This window comes from Centroberyx gerrardi, chromosome 15 (assembly GCF_048128805.1).
Source record: "Centroberyx gerrardi isolate f3 chromosome 15, fCenGer3.hap1.cur.20231027, whole genome shotgun sequence".
Lineage (NCBI taxonomy): Eukaryota > Metazoa > Chordata > Actinopteri > Beryciformes > Berycidae > Centroberyx > Centroberyx gerrardi.
Genome location: NC_136011.1, coordinates 12,636,684 through 12,651,047, shown reverse-complemented (window position 1 = coordinate 12,651,047; position 14,364 = coordinate 12,636,684). Strand labels below are relative to the sequence as shown.

Sequence of the window (14,364 nt, the reverse complement as noted above, 5' to 3'; positions counted from 1 at the left end):
AAATGACAAGGTCATATTCCAGGCACACATGCTGTAAGCAGTGAGGACACTGCTAAAACCAGTCCCTTCAGATCAAGGGCTGCCATTCACAGACAGGATCAATTAAAGGCCCACAGACTTAAGCCTCTGGTTGCTTGTTTTGCCAGGTAATGACACAGGCTTTGCATCCAAATTAGATCCACAACAAAATGGGGTCAATTCAGGGAAGCTAGTGGCGCATAGGCCAAGAGAAGAATTCGATAGTTAGCAAACCTGCTTCAGAAGTATCTTGACAACTATCTCTGACAACTCATGTTAGTCATGTGACTCTGAACCATAGCATGACAGCTAAGCTAATGAGAGATTGTGAGCTAATAGGTAGCAGATTACGTGCGGCTGACCAACTTGCTGGCTAGTATTTAGCTATAACATGCAACACTAAAGCCATGACGTCTAAATGGCCCACAAATGTGCCAAAAATGATGTGACTCACAGAAAGAGAGCTAGATTAAACTAGGGCCCTATTACACAGCCAGGAAAATCTCCATAGTCGAGTGTGTCTGTGCTGGAAAGCAGCGTTTGGTGTCGTGTTTACCAAAACACAAATAGGCCTACATGTTGATCGGTTGTGGCGTTTACTGTCCGTGTATTTCAGTCTATCTTACTCATTACCCAGCACACCATAATTCCAGAAAAGTGTCGTTAAAGCCTTGTGTGTGTTGCTAAACAACTATAACAGTCGCATTATCACATCTGAACAGACGTACTCTCCACTCCATAACAGGTAAACTTGACACCAAAATGTGTACGGCCACATGTAGGTACGATTATGTATGTGACAGACGTGCTGTTGGGTGCACAGTTAACGTTAGTTGTTCTTCATTTAATTTCAGTGTTCCCAAGTGTCCCCAAAACTGGCCTGGTGAGTTTATCTTTTGCATAAGAAGTACGACTATGCGCCCACAGTTCAAGACGTAACGTTAGGCTGGTGGTATTTTTGGTAAGAGAACATGGCGAGTGATTTTCTAATTGTATAAAATTGTACCAAACACTGCATTTAAAGTTGCGTACAATGAGGCACCTGTCTGTATGGGGGTCCGTGTGATGGGCTAGCTATAACGAAACCAAAGCTAATGACGTTAACTGACTTAGCTTAGCCATTTGGAGCCAGTAGCACATTAACTAAGCTACCTAACTACTTCCGGAACGTCGCAAACCAATTAGTTAATGTCCCTCAATCGATGACACGGTGGTATAACTTCATGATTGCTTACCAAAAGTACAAAGGTGAAAATAGACCACCCGAGCGCAGACTCGGATAGCAACGACTGCGCCGCCATCTTCACTTCCTGCAATAACAAAACCACGTGCTTGAGTTGACGTCGCCAAGGAGGAGGGCGAGTAGCAGGGGTGGCATCGAGACTTCTCAGGAAGTGTTGAGAGCAGCAGTGACCAACGTTTCATTGACTAAGACGATAGTTTTACGTTTAAAACTGAGTGAATCGTGCCTGGATTATCAACAGCAGGACAGCAGGCACTCTGTATCTTTGTAACCTGAAAATTCATCTCATGTTACCCTCCCCAATTTCTTGCTCTTATTTCTTTACCTAGCACTTCTCTCCCATGCAGAATCATTCTAGTGACACAAGGCTATTTGTGAGGCTACGTCTGTTGTAAGGATGCTGGAGCTTCAACCCTTACACTCTGTAGCATTGGTTGCTTGTAAAGTTGTTGAACCAGGAATTTAAGCGTATTCTACTGTAATTCTACTGCACTCACTGTAGGTAGCTTTGGACAAGAGCATCTGAAATGCCTCAAATTTATGTAGACATGAATAGAAGAGTAGAGGGAGACAGGTGGAGTCAGCAGCAAGGCTGAGAATTTTTATGATGTTATGATGCCTGTTACAATGGAGCTTGTGACAGACCATTAAGCACAATGCATTTTCAAACTCTCATCACTCACACTCAGTAGTTGGCATAAACAAAATGTGAACTTCCCCTATTTCATAACATTTTACTGTACTTCAACTCCAGTTTATAACACCTAAACAAGAGCTTTATAACACCTACATGGCACATTCATGAATCCTAATTCAATCCTTCCATTGGCTATACAATATTTCTGTCATTGTGTCACAGAAGTGCAGTGTAGTGAAATGAAGTGGGCGGTATTTTCAAAATACAAGTCATCATGTCTTGAGGTTAGCCATGGATAAGTAACATACTTAATGCTTTCTAGATGTGATAGATGATTTGTTTGTTTTGGATTGATTTGATTCATTAACTGTCACAATGTTCTTTGGGGCATTGCCCAAACCAACAATCAGAGAATGTTCTCACTGCCCGTCATGATGCTGCTCACCACACTCTGGGGCTCAAGCTTGCTTGTTGAGACTCTGGGTACGTTCTGAAACTCCTCCGGTTCATTCTGCCTTAAAAAAGAGCTAGAAGTAGGTCAGGAGAAATTAGGGTGCAGTGCACCTGTAGCTGCGTTCCCATGTGCAGAGCAGATCATTGGGGTAATACTTGCTATCAATTATCCACCGCAGTGGCCCACACCAGAAAAACAGCCGCTGTCCTTGGTGCTGAAGGTGGTACGATATGGAGGTATCGGGATGCTACAGTGTGTATGTGATAGTGCATTTCTACTAGTGTGAATCCATATTGGTAATAAGCCAAATGCAAAACTATATAATCCAATAATTATATTAGTGCTGTCCTTCAAGCCGTCTGGCCCGTGGCCCAGTTGGAGAGTCTTCTGTGGAGAGTACTTGTGTTTCCCATACATTTCAATTTGCTTGTTTGTTTTTACATTTTATTTGGCTTTGGTTTCTTAAATTTCTTGTTTTCTGTTGTGGTTTTGGCTCTCTAATTTGTCTCCCTCTTTTGGTTTACACTATTTGGCTCAAAATTAGTGACTTCTTATCGCTGGGGCGCTTAGCCATAATACACTGTATACAATAATCAATATGCTTGCTATCTTGTGATTTACGTTGTTGGCAGAGTGGACTAATTAGATCACCTTAGTAGTTAGTAATCAGGTGCTTCCTCTACAATGTATGACATGTTTGCTTAGATTTCCACTGTGACCTCAGGAATATGTAGTAATGATTTATTTTTTTCCATTTAACAACATTTCTGCTTCTAGTTATGTGCCATATGTTGACCTACATTAAATAATGTTTGATATCATTTTACATATAATAATATAAATAGAAACCAGAAATCTGTACTAAGACTATGCTTTAATAACCCCGACTGTCACATAACTCTGCGGCCACTTGACAAACTTGTAATTTCAGTTAAGGTGTTTTTCTTTCCTGTGCTTCAGCTCCATGGCCAGAGCGTCCATGAATCCAGACGAAAAGGCATCAGTGGAGTCATCAGTCAAGATTTCTCAGTTCCTAAGAAGTTGCCTCTTTGGAGGTAAGAGCTTCTCCTTCATTCAGCAAGGGAACCAATTTATACAGCTATGGGATTATATAAACTTCTTCAGACCCTCTATGAAGTGCAACAATCAGCTTGTTTTTTTTGTGCATGGAGGTTACACCCATATGCCACACACACACTCACCATTTCCTTCAGTTCTTCTGCAATTCATCTTGCATGCAGACCCCATGGTACATCGATATAAATAATTTGCTGTCTTTTCGTTCTACCACCCTGTCCCACAGTTGTGAGCGTGCTCTGTCACCAGGCATTTATATTGAGCAGACTTTTCTTCTGTTAGTGTCTGTCTGTTTTGTGCATTTTATATATGCAATGCAATATGTCTATTTGACATGTATAGGTAGGCTATATGATAAAGCAAGACATGTTTCACTTCTTTAGGTAGTCTAAACACTAACTTTGCTAAGGAATCAAGATTTCCTCTCCCCTTGCTGTGTGCTTCAAATGGTGGCTATATGCAGTTGCAAAATCAATATTTTAGAAGAGTGACAGCTTCTCACAGATCAATTTGGTTATTTGACTCGAGTCTCTTCTCTTAAATTATAGCAGTCCAAGAGTGTGCAGTCGTGCTTCACCATCTCTGACATTATTGAAATGTAATTAAATTATTACTTGAATAATTATTTTCCAGGGGGTAGGCTATAACAGTCCACTGTGAAATGGAGGACCCAACCTTTCTGACAGTGAAAATAATATTTTTCTACCCCTGGGAAAATTAGTCTGTTCCCAATTGGAACGGAGAAGATTAGGCATATTGTTACATGATAATTAATTGGTCACAATTGGTTTGGAGACTTTAAAATTCAACTCACCGAAATCAACAACCATATAACTTCATTTCATTTTTGCCCCCAACTTAAAACATTTTTTAATGAAAGTGATGTAATTTGTTCACAAATTGTAATTTACTTGCATAGGGAAGTTAGGCCTACTTAATTCATGCAACTCTTAAAAATTGCAGTCATCTTCATACATGCAACTTGTAATGTGGCATAATGGAGACCATGCAGCTAAGTCCATGAAAAAAGGGGTGGGCTGCTGAGAAAAAGGCAGGGGATTGTCAGGATTTCTGTCTTTCAAGATGATGGATGATTGTGATTAGATGACTTATACTTGATGAATATATCTATCTTTTTATTTCTTCTTTCTTATTACTTCATTCAAACCACAATTGATGGGAAAGCATGCTGTAGTGATCTGGTAGATCACAAAACCCACGCTAGCTATCCCAGGTTTAAGTCTAGAGGGTGGTAGTTCTGGGACAGCAGAATTTACTGTGTAGCAGTCTGGAGGTGCTGTGGGCCGAATTCAACAAACATCTGTGATATGAATTTCCCAGTTGAAAACCCCAGTGAGGTATCCCAGCTGCCCACCATCCACCTTTCTTTGTTCATTTGCCTTTAACTCCGGCAATTCCCGACTCACGCAAAGAAATTTGCTGCTGTGAGTGAAGTTTTCATTTTCAAGTTTTTCTTATTTATAGTCCAGGTGATATGTGAAAATGATGTTCACTTTTTCATAAAAGCATGAAACTTGGTACACTTGTACAGTTTGGGGCCCTGAACATTTTTAAGAAATGGAGCCATCGCAAAAACACCTTGTGGTAGCCATGGCGGCCATTTTACTTTCCGCCATAACCGAATTATGTATTTTGCATCATATCTCCTGAACCACACATGATAACACAGAAAAGGTGATGTCTACCCCTATGTTTTCATGGTCAAGGACTACAATGATACCATATACAACATCATAAACTGTTCAGGTGAATAGTTAATGGTGAATTCAGTGATGTTGTGAGAAGGAAATCACAGTATCTGAGACTTTATAATATCATGTCTGTTGCATGCATGTTGTGTAGAGTTTTAAAAGCTTAATCCATTTGTTCATTAACCCTGACAATACAGTGACTGTAAAGAGTAGAACAATATTCAATATGACCTTAGCAACATAGCTTGAAAAGACTGTCAAACACAAAGATTTACTTCAAAAAATGTATTTCAGAAACATGTTTGTTTGATTGTTTTGTTGTTGTTGTTGAACCTATTCTTCACTGTCTCCTTCACAGTCTCCTCCACATTGACACAGAGCTGTGCCTATAGTACCAATCAAATGCGTAAGTGTAGTACAAATCAAGGGTGCATAACTTTTTCATAAGATATCATACAAATGTTGTGTGAGAACACATTGCCTGGGAACTCCTCCAAATTGTTGATACCTCATTTGATTTACTTTGCCTAATCCAAAATGAAACTTCAAACATAATTATACATCTCGGTGTTGTTTCCGGTGTGGGAGGGAGTCTGCCCAAAGTGTGAAATAGAGGTACAGTATCACTCTGTTTGACTCAATGCCCAGGACCTAAGCTAGTGCAGGCTGCTGTCCAAAAAGCAATGTCTTTCTGCCACCATAACTCAAATTATGTAGGATTGCTACAGCAGTGGGGTTCCTCCTAGATAATATTCCAAAGCAGTTCAATGGGAATACTTGTTTGAAGGAAAGTGATGTTATATAATGAGAAGCGTGGGACGGATATGGATTTTGGACAGCCACAAAGTCTAGGTAATGAGTCATACAATCATCCATGTATTCCACACTGAAATGTAAAGCGGAGTGGAATAGAGTAGATCCTTAACAATACAATACAACAACAATACAACAAAACAACAACATGCAATGCAGAATATTGTACATACAAATAGGTGCAATACGGAAAGGTAACAGAGGACAACAGTGTATAGTCGCACATATCACTTGAATGCAACACCATTGCCATCATAATCACATCCTAAAAGTCATCATATTAAAAAGCCAATAAAGTATGCTGCTTAACTAATTCGCCAAAGTACTGTATTGTAGGATAAATATATCCTATATTTAAATCTTTCCAAAGATTTTATTGACTTCTAAAAGAAGACATTAGGAGACTCAGTCTGGGTCCTAAACTTGCAACACTTGTGTAAAAAGTGTATGTGGCCAAATATTAACCTTAGAAGATAATATAATTCATTATTTAAAACACTCATGCTGAAATTGGGGTAGCTGTCCATAACAGCTGCAATTTCTCGAAAATCCCTCAACATTTAAACAAATAAATAGACAGAATCAATAGCTTACAGTCTGCACTTTAACCTCCTGTTTACCTTTTGGTAAAAAAGAACCAATTTCACTCAACTATCCCAATATGGCTGCCACTGAATGAGTTTTCCATTAACTTTAAGTAGTTGAGTCAATTATATTGTTTGTGTTTTGTTTGTTTAATGATTTTATAGTAGACCCCAGAGAAACTGAGTATAGCTGTAGGCCAAACTGGCATTTCATTGTATCTTTTTTAATTCTTTTGTGTTTTGTCTATGCATTGGTAGCTTTCATGCCCAGGTGGGCTCTCAGAAATGATGAATGAGACTCCTTAATGGCTTTTTGTGATTTTTTATGAGTAAATGAAAGGTACACATCAATGGTAATGTCAGCATACAGATTAGTGACACACAGTAAGCCTTCTTTGTGTAGTGCTTTGTCATATGTCAATTTCATAAATGATCCTGTAAAAAGGACAGGTGTTTTCCACCTAAACCCCTCCAACAATAGTGATTTGAATGGCATAATGAAGAGTAATGCAGACTACATTTAACGGTCTGTGTGCATTGCAGGCAAACAATATCTTGCCCAAAACAATGGTGTTTGCTTAGGATATATACATATATCCAGCAGAAATATAATGCTACACACACACACACACACACACACACACACATAGGAAAAAGGGGGAATTCACAAGTTGTTCTTTAGTAAAATAGTGTTCTGAGTTGTAATGTTAATTTTGAGAACATATTTAAGTTATCTTTCTTTGTGTGTGTGTGGGGGTGTGTGTGCTAACATGAATGTGTCTTTGAGAAGACATTGGGCAGCCTACTCAATATTGTTATTACTTACATTTTCTGTACAGTTTAATAAGTCCAAGTCCATGGAACCTGTGCCACATTTGAGCTGTAGTACTGCTATTCACGCACTTCATGTTTCACTTTGTGTAAATGTTCACTTCCTAATTAATGGCGGCTACAAAATAAAAACCAAATGAAACACCAAAATAAGCACTATACAACACGCACAGCAGATCAAGATCCTTGAAGCGTTAAGCATCACAACAGATGCTGGGTTTGTCACAGGCGGCTTGACTGCTCTTTTCATAGATCCACAACCAAACATTAATCCCCTGCAGGTATTGATCAATCAAAGACAATGTAGTGCTGGCAGGAGCATCTGATCTTCTTGTTCAGAGCACATCAGACTTGATGGTTTATATGGAACTTCTGCACAGCAGAAAGTTTTATAGTTCTAAACACTGTTATCAATGATGTGACTTAGTGAAGTGTTTGCATCACTTTTGTTTTGAGTGAAAAATGTGAAAACAGCAAACCATTGACAGATTATGTAGAAGGCATGGGACTCAGGGAGTTGAAACTCTGCTTTACCCTGCAGCTATCAGCAGGAAATCCTTTTTGGATGCTCGGTCCAGGTCATGAATACTATCACCGATGCCAGTTCCAAGGAAATGTGACCCACAAATCAGAAACACCACCTTCATAGGATCTGAAAAGCAACTCAGACCAACACCAAAATCTTCTTTTGGGCTTTCTCGCTACCACCAACATTGGCAGCTGTCTAGAGACCTGGAAAAACAGCTCAAGTGTAGCAATGACCAACCTGAGACTTGAAATGTTAGTGTCAGAATCAACCCAGCACATCATTATGCTAGAGCTATTTGTCCTTTGGGAAGGCTGCTTGGAAGAGGCATTTGATAAGAAGGAAACCATATACAAGGGGCTAGTGAGGGAATGCCATAAACAAGGTGGTGAGCCTTTGCAGGACAATCCCTCTGCAGAGCCTGTCGCATTTTGGGCATCAAAGCAGGAGAGGAGCTATTCAGAACAACACAGGGCTGCTGAAAAAGCCTCTAGGTGACTTTGGATCATGTGAGGGAATCCAAGGGAGAGGACCAATGCTGCTAGGACAAAAGATGAGGCTGGATCAACCTCAGCTTGATCACCTGCGGGTGCCTGGGTGACAGTGTCTCATGTTGAAAGACCTGAAATGTATGATGACCCCAGGTTCGCCCTACACAATTATTAATTTCCAAGTGCATCAAAACATGTATTCATTCAATCCAAAGTGATGTAGCTAAATCTGTGTAGGAATAAAACGTGTTCTATGTGATGTATGAACATTAAAACAAACATTAGCTCATCAACAGGTTGACAGGTGACAGGTGCTGGTTATCAAACTGCAGAAAGAAACTTACTGCACTGATTACAAAACAGACATCTTGACAAAAAGTTAGCAGTGCACAAACTGAAATAATATTTTATTCTAAAAAACAATAATAACACTCTTGCATTCTCACTGCATTGTCACTTTTTGTGTGTTATCTTTGGCAAGTGACCATGGAAAAGTGAGGTAATACAGCTCTGGGTGTACAAGAATCTTAATGGACAATGCAGAGGCAAAGGACCACCCAGTGTGAAGTGGATGGTTTTGCCTCTGTGATTGTAACAGAGAGCTTGTTGTGTATTATCCCTTACTTGGAATTTTGACTCAGGATGTCCACAGTCTTGACTTAACTGAAAAATACTTAAAATAGTATGTTTTGTCCTTAAAGTAGAATTTATCAATCTATGTTTCATAGTAAAGGCAATCCTCAGCAGCTATAAAAAGAGAGCTGATACTGAAGGTTTGAACCTGTCCCGGTCCCAGCTGAGAAGCTAGCGATGTGAATCATGGAATTGAGTTGAAGTAAATACGTCCACATGTGGAAAGTAGAATTAGATAGAATCAATTTTATCATAATGGATGTTCGCAACATTTAAAGTTTCACATTCAAGTTGTCCACATGATTGCCACACAAAATTGAAAAGTCCATCATGCTTTTCTCATCTCATTATGTGGAACTTCTGTCCACTTACAGCTATAAAAATTCACCCTCTTGACTTTTTTCATATTTTGTTCTGCTACAAAATTGGTTCAAAATACATTTGGGGAATTTTGGTCTGCAATCTACTCACAGTACCCTACTATCAAAATACAATGGGATTCAAGAAAAAAAGAAAAAAGTCAATTTTGTAAAAGTTTTCACTCCTCACTAAAGCTACAGTACATTGTCACTGACAAAAAAATAGGCTGGAATAGACAGTCAACTGCCAACAGTGACAATGCATAACAGATCAAACCTCTCTTGTAACAAAAGCAAATAATTACCAAAAAGCTTCTAGCAATAATACAAACACTCAAAAGTAATCAAATCCATGTTTGTAACACCTGACACCTGTTCATGTTCAACAAGAATAGCCATCAACCTCATTTTAGTCTTTCAAATATTCTTTTTCTTTCTTTCTTTCTTTCTTTCTTTCTTTCTTTCTTTCTTTCTTTCTTTCTTTCTGTCTGTCTTTCTTCACACTACTTGTGTGTGTGTGTGTGTGTGTGTGTGTGTGTGTGTGTGTGTGCATATGTGTGTGTGTGTGTGTGTGTGTGTGTGTGTGTGTGTGTGTGTGTGTGTGTGTGGTGTCAGGGGGGAGGGGGGCATTAAAATCATCTGTCCAAACAGTTATGTGTCTGGAGCCTGAACACCTGTTTGTGGGGACTGTAGGGGAATCTTGAGCAGTGAACTGTTGGTGCCGTTTCAATAATAACTTAAGGGAACAAAAGTGGCTACCTGTGCCTTAGCCTTCATATGTGGCTCTTAATATATAATAAATCTTATTCCAACTGTATGGATTTGGCAAAGAAAAAACTTTCTAGATACATTTTCAACAGGAGCTTTTGAATAATGAATGAATAAACAGAGTATATTACTGCTAAACCTACATTTTAAAGACATATGTTTCAAATAATAACTGGTGAATATAAAAGTTTTAATCATATGCAAAGCATGGCAGCATAGTATTGCGACACGTTATGGCATTTGTGTCTTCTGACTAAAATAGAGTATGGGCTGTAGCTTCCTCCTGAGCAGCTAGGCCTGCCTGCTGCTGAAGGCTGTCAGTCTATTATGTTGGATAACTGATATTAGTTAAAGAAAACATTTTTAATTGCTTTGCTATTGGGCATAAGTTGATCAATAGACAGGTAAGGGTTTTTTTCTGACTTGTACCTACATGAATACACCTAGGACTATTCATTCTGCATCTTGATATTTACTTTTAAGCTTGACTTGGGCAATTCCTACTCCTGCTGCCAATAAAGCCAAGCCAATGCATATGAATTAGGCCTGTGATCCAGAATTTTTTGATAATACATCAAACGGTGTTTAATTCGCGCACCTGGCCCTGTTAAATGAGAGGTTTTGTTTGAACTCCCGTTGGGCAAATTTTTTTTTTTCGTGTTATGAAAGGTTTCAGCGTCTATTCCTATTGTTTGCCAAAGTCTCTGTCAATGCATTTTAGTAATAATGACAGAGTGGGAGGGCCACTCAGTGCGACTAATAAGGACCGCGATCTAGCAAGCGATCCCACTGTGACTTTTATTTCCAAGTCCTGGAATCCGGAATCGGGCTGATCGTAATCATATATGGATTATGCGTTTTCGTTGTTGTTTGTTTGTTTGTTTTTGCTCTAGAGGAAACTTTCTCGGCAACTGTAAGTACTCAAAGCCGAATCAATTTAACGACAAAATGAAATATATCGGCTATAATGTAAATATCTGCATGTCAACCTATTAATATATGTTTAACGGGGATCTTTTGCATCTTTTGTCGCTTGGCACAAACGTGTTGTTTTTTTTGTTTTTTTGCGCACCGCCTGAGCTTTCTAACTTATCTGCTTAATGGGACACATATCTGTATTGCTCTGATTTATGAACGCTCCGCTGGAGTAAACATGTACCGTATTGCATGACTTGTTAACAGTGGACTGCGAAATGTGCTGGACCCTGAAATAATATTCAGTGCTGCACCCCATAATTATTAAAAAATAAACCCATCCAGCCAATCAGCGGTCGCTTAAAGAAACTACTAGGGCTTAGGCTTCTTTGAATATTGCACAGTGTTAAGTGAAGTTTTTGTCTTTGACCGAAATTGCCTGAATGAATGGGGCAGACCCGGGACAGCCTAACTTCAGTGTCCGCACAGGACAGAAAAGGAGGCTGAGCATTGTAAATGTATTGCATACTCCTACCACAGATTGAGAGATGTGTGTGATGATATAGAAATAGCTGGGCTGCTGTTTCAAACTAGGATTCAAATCCCTGCGTGTTCTCAGCAGATGGTGCAGCGGCGGTGGAATTAGTAGCTGTATACCAAACTGAGTTAATTTCATGAGGTGAAACAACGTGTGGGCTGGGAATAGCTACTTCAATCCTGCAGAACCCTCGATGTGCAAAATCAATCATGTAAAAATGTAACTTTCTCTGCAGGCTTCGGCTGTAGTGTTGCATAGCCTAATTGCATGCACAGGAAATTGTTAAAATGAAGGGAACAGCATAACGTATTCACACTGTCAGGGAATGTGATCCCTCTGTAGTGCCACTTGTCTAAGGCCCATGCATGGCTGTAGTAAGTGGCATGGTCACTTCATCTCTTAGCGCCATGATGGGCCTACACAGAAAACTTTAAGATCCAGCGGAGAAAGCAGAACTCATTGCGGCAGGGACGGGAATTAATCACTGGGACAAAACTAATGCGGATGGTGTTAAAGGAAGGAAAGTATATCATGGAAAGATAGGCTCCTGTTGGTCACACTTTGTGAGACTGCACACAGCCTATAAATTATCTGAATGTGTTGTCGCTGTGTGTCGTGGTCTTTGGAGGTCAAGTTCAGTGCATAATTCCGTCTTTATTCGTTTCTTCCCTAGTGGCAGTGGTGCAATCCACTGGGAAGCAAAGGATTCTAAGTAAGTTACAGCTTTCTCGTTACAGTTACTGAAAAAAGGTATCCCGTTTGAGAATATCAGTTATTGTTCTAATAAAACTCAGTTGATTTAGTTTCAGAATTTGGATTTTTGTTTTCTGGGGGATTGCTAAACAAGCCTAACCTGTTTCAGTGTTGTTTTTAGGTGCAAAAACTCACTAAACTAAATGGATTTTACATACTCACAATTAATTCAGTGTCACACACAGTGCTACCTTCACCCTTGTGTCTGTGTGTGTGTGTGTGTGTGTGTGTGTGTGTGTGTGTGTGTGTGTGTGTGTGTGTGCGTGTTTCAAAACACAATCATCATGTTTTCAACAACTTTTTTCTGTATAGATTTTGGTCCCAAAGTTACTGAAAGTATCGAGTTTGAGTGGGAACAGTCTACTTAAGCTGAATATCTAACGCCTTAACCTTAATGACTATTTTGGAGCAGATAATCAAAACTGAATAATCAGTTACATTTTTAAATCAACTTTCCTGACTCTTACAGTCCAGGATGACTATGCCATGCCCCTTCCAATGGCATGATAGTGATGCAGAAGGTTAGGCTGGCAGCATGGTCTAATGGGTTGAGAGACTGACCTGTAACTGGAGGGTCCAGGTTCGGTCCCTGCATGTCTACCCAGACGTCTTGAGCACAACACTGAATTCCTACTGTGTAGCTCACAGTTGAAAAAACAATAGGGTATTAATAGAGTCACAAAAACAAAGAGAAAGGCATTACCATTACAGCTATAAGCAGATATGAGCTGAAATGATTATATGGGGAGGGTGCCAGCCAGCAATCATTTTGTAAGAGTAGGTGTCGATGATGGGATGAAACTCCTCACATAATCTCCCTTTGATACCAAAAAAATGATTGTGGAAATAAATATGAGCTACATTTTGGGAGATGAGTAGACAAAAAAGTAAGATATGAGAGGGATGTCATCAATTACTAGCATTATATAACAGAAAAAGTAAAACTATGATAAAAACCGTTTAAACTTTGAGTCAAACATATCTTATCTGACATGAAACTTGCATTATTCATTCAGCTCAACATCAGATATAGTAATATCCTTCCATTATATTGTTTTTCATCTGTCTCTTAAAACAGTAATTCTAGGTAGTATTCTGAAAGGAACAAGAACAGATTCTGCACAGTCCCACAGCTCATCCGTGGCGATGACATGTAGATCTAATTAATTATCAGCTGCCTCAATCTCATCTATGGAGAATACAGTAGGCCTATTAGCAACTGAAACCTTGACATAAACATATACAAAGCTTATAACAAACATACATAGAAGCATTGCTTATACAACAATGTTTTTTATTCTAAAATGCCAGAGTATGTGCTGTCTTTATCTCCGCACATCACTGTGTGGTAGGTGTCCAGGGCAGGCTAATCAATGAACAACCTGGAAGTGCGTCCTCCCCGTTGTGTGAAGTGTCATGTAAACCTCATTTGCATACAAGAAGAGGCTTTAGGGAGATGAGTATAAAATCGCAGCTCAGATGTGACGATTTATACTCCTTTTATTAAACAGTTAATTCTCAACAAAGAACAGATATGATTTGAAGAAAATGATTTTACATACAGATCACACAGACACCAGGTTGTTTCACTGCAAGCTAGCCAGATGCACTTAGTGGCCTCTAAGGTAACTGCTGTAACAACAGCAGAAGAGTGAGTCAACAATGAAAACCTGTACTGGCCAAATGCTGCTGTCTGTCTATTGTTGAGCATCAACGAGGATTTAACAAAGTCACAATAAGAGTGGTAACTAGATATTTCAATTCTTTCCTCTGAGTAAACCGATGGCTCTGCTTGTCTCAAACTGTCTGACAAGGGACCTACAAAACTGAGCATTTAAACAAATGAAGGCTAATCTGATGTCATGACAGATTAGAGTTGACAGAGAGGGGGGAAACTCAATAATAGGAAAGTGTTCCTTATAATTTTGAGCTCTTAGTGTACGTACAGTAAATTAAGTGTGACAGTATGCCTATTTCTTTATTAAAGTAATCTTAATTAACTGCATTTTTCC

General features: G+C 39.3%; 1 protein-coding gene across 2 annotated transcripts in view; it reads right to left on the bottom strand.

The window, feature by feature from the left end:
• Positions 1-1,325, bottom strand: part of lmbrd1 (LMBR1 domain containing 1) — a 78,389-nt gene extending 77,064 nt beyond the window's left edge. For both annotated transcript variants that reach the window (XM_071913228.2, XM_071913220.2), the window contains exon 1: positions 1,254-1,325. In XM_071913228.2, the coding sequence (XP_071769329.1) occupies positions 1,254-1,319 (66 nt within the window). In that variant the 5' untranslated portion in view covers positions 1,320-1,325. The remainder of the gene's footprint in view (positions 1-1,253) is intronic.
• Between the last annotated feature and the right edge of the window lie 13,039 nt (positions 1,326-14,364).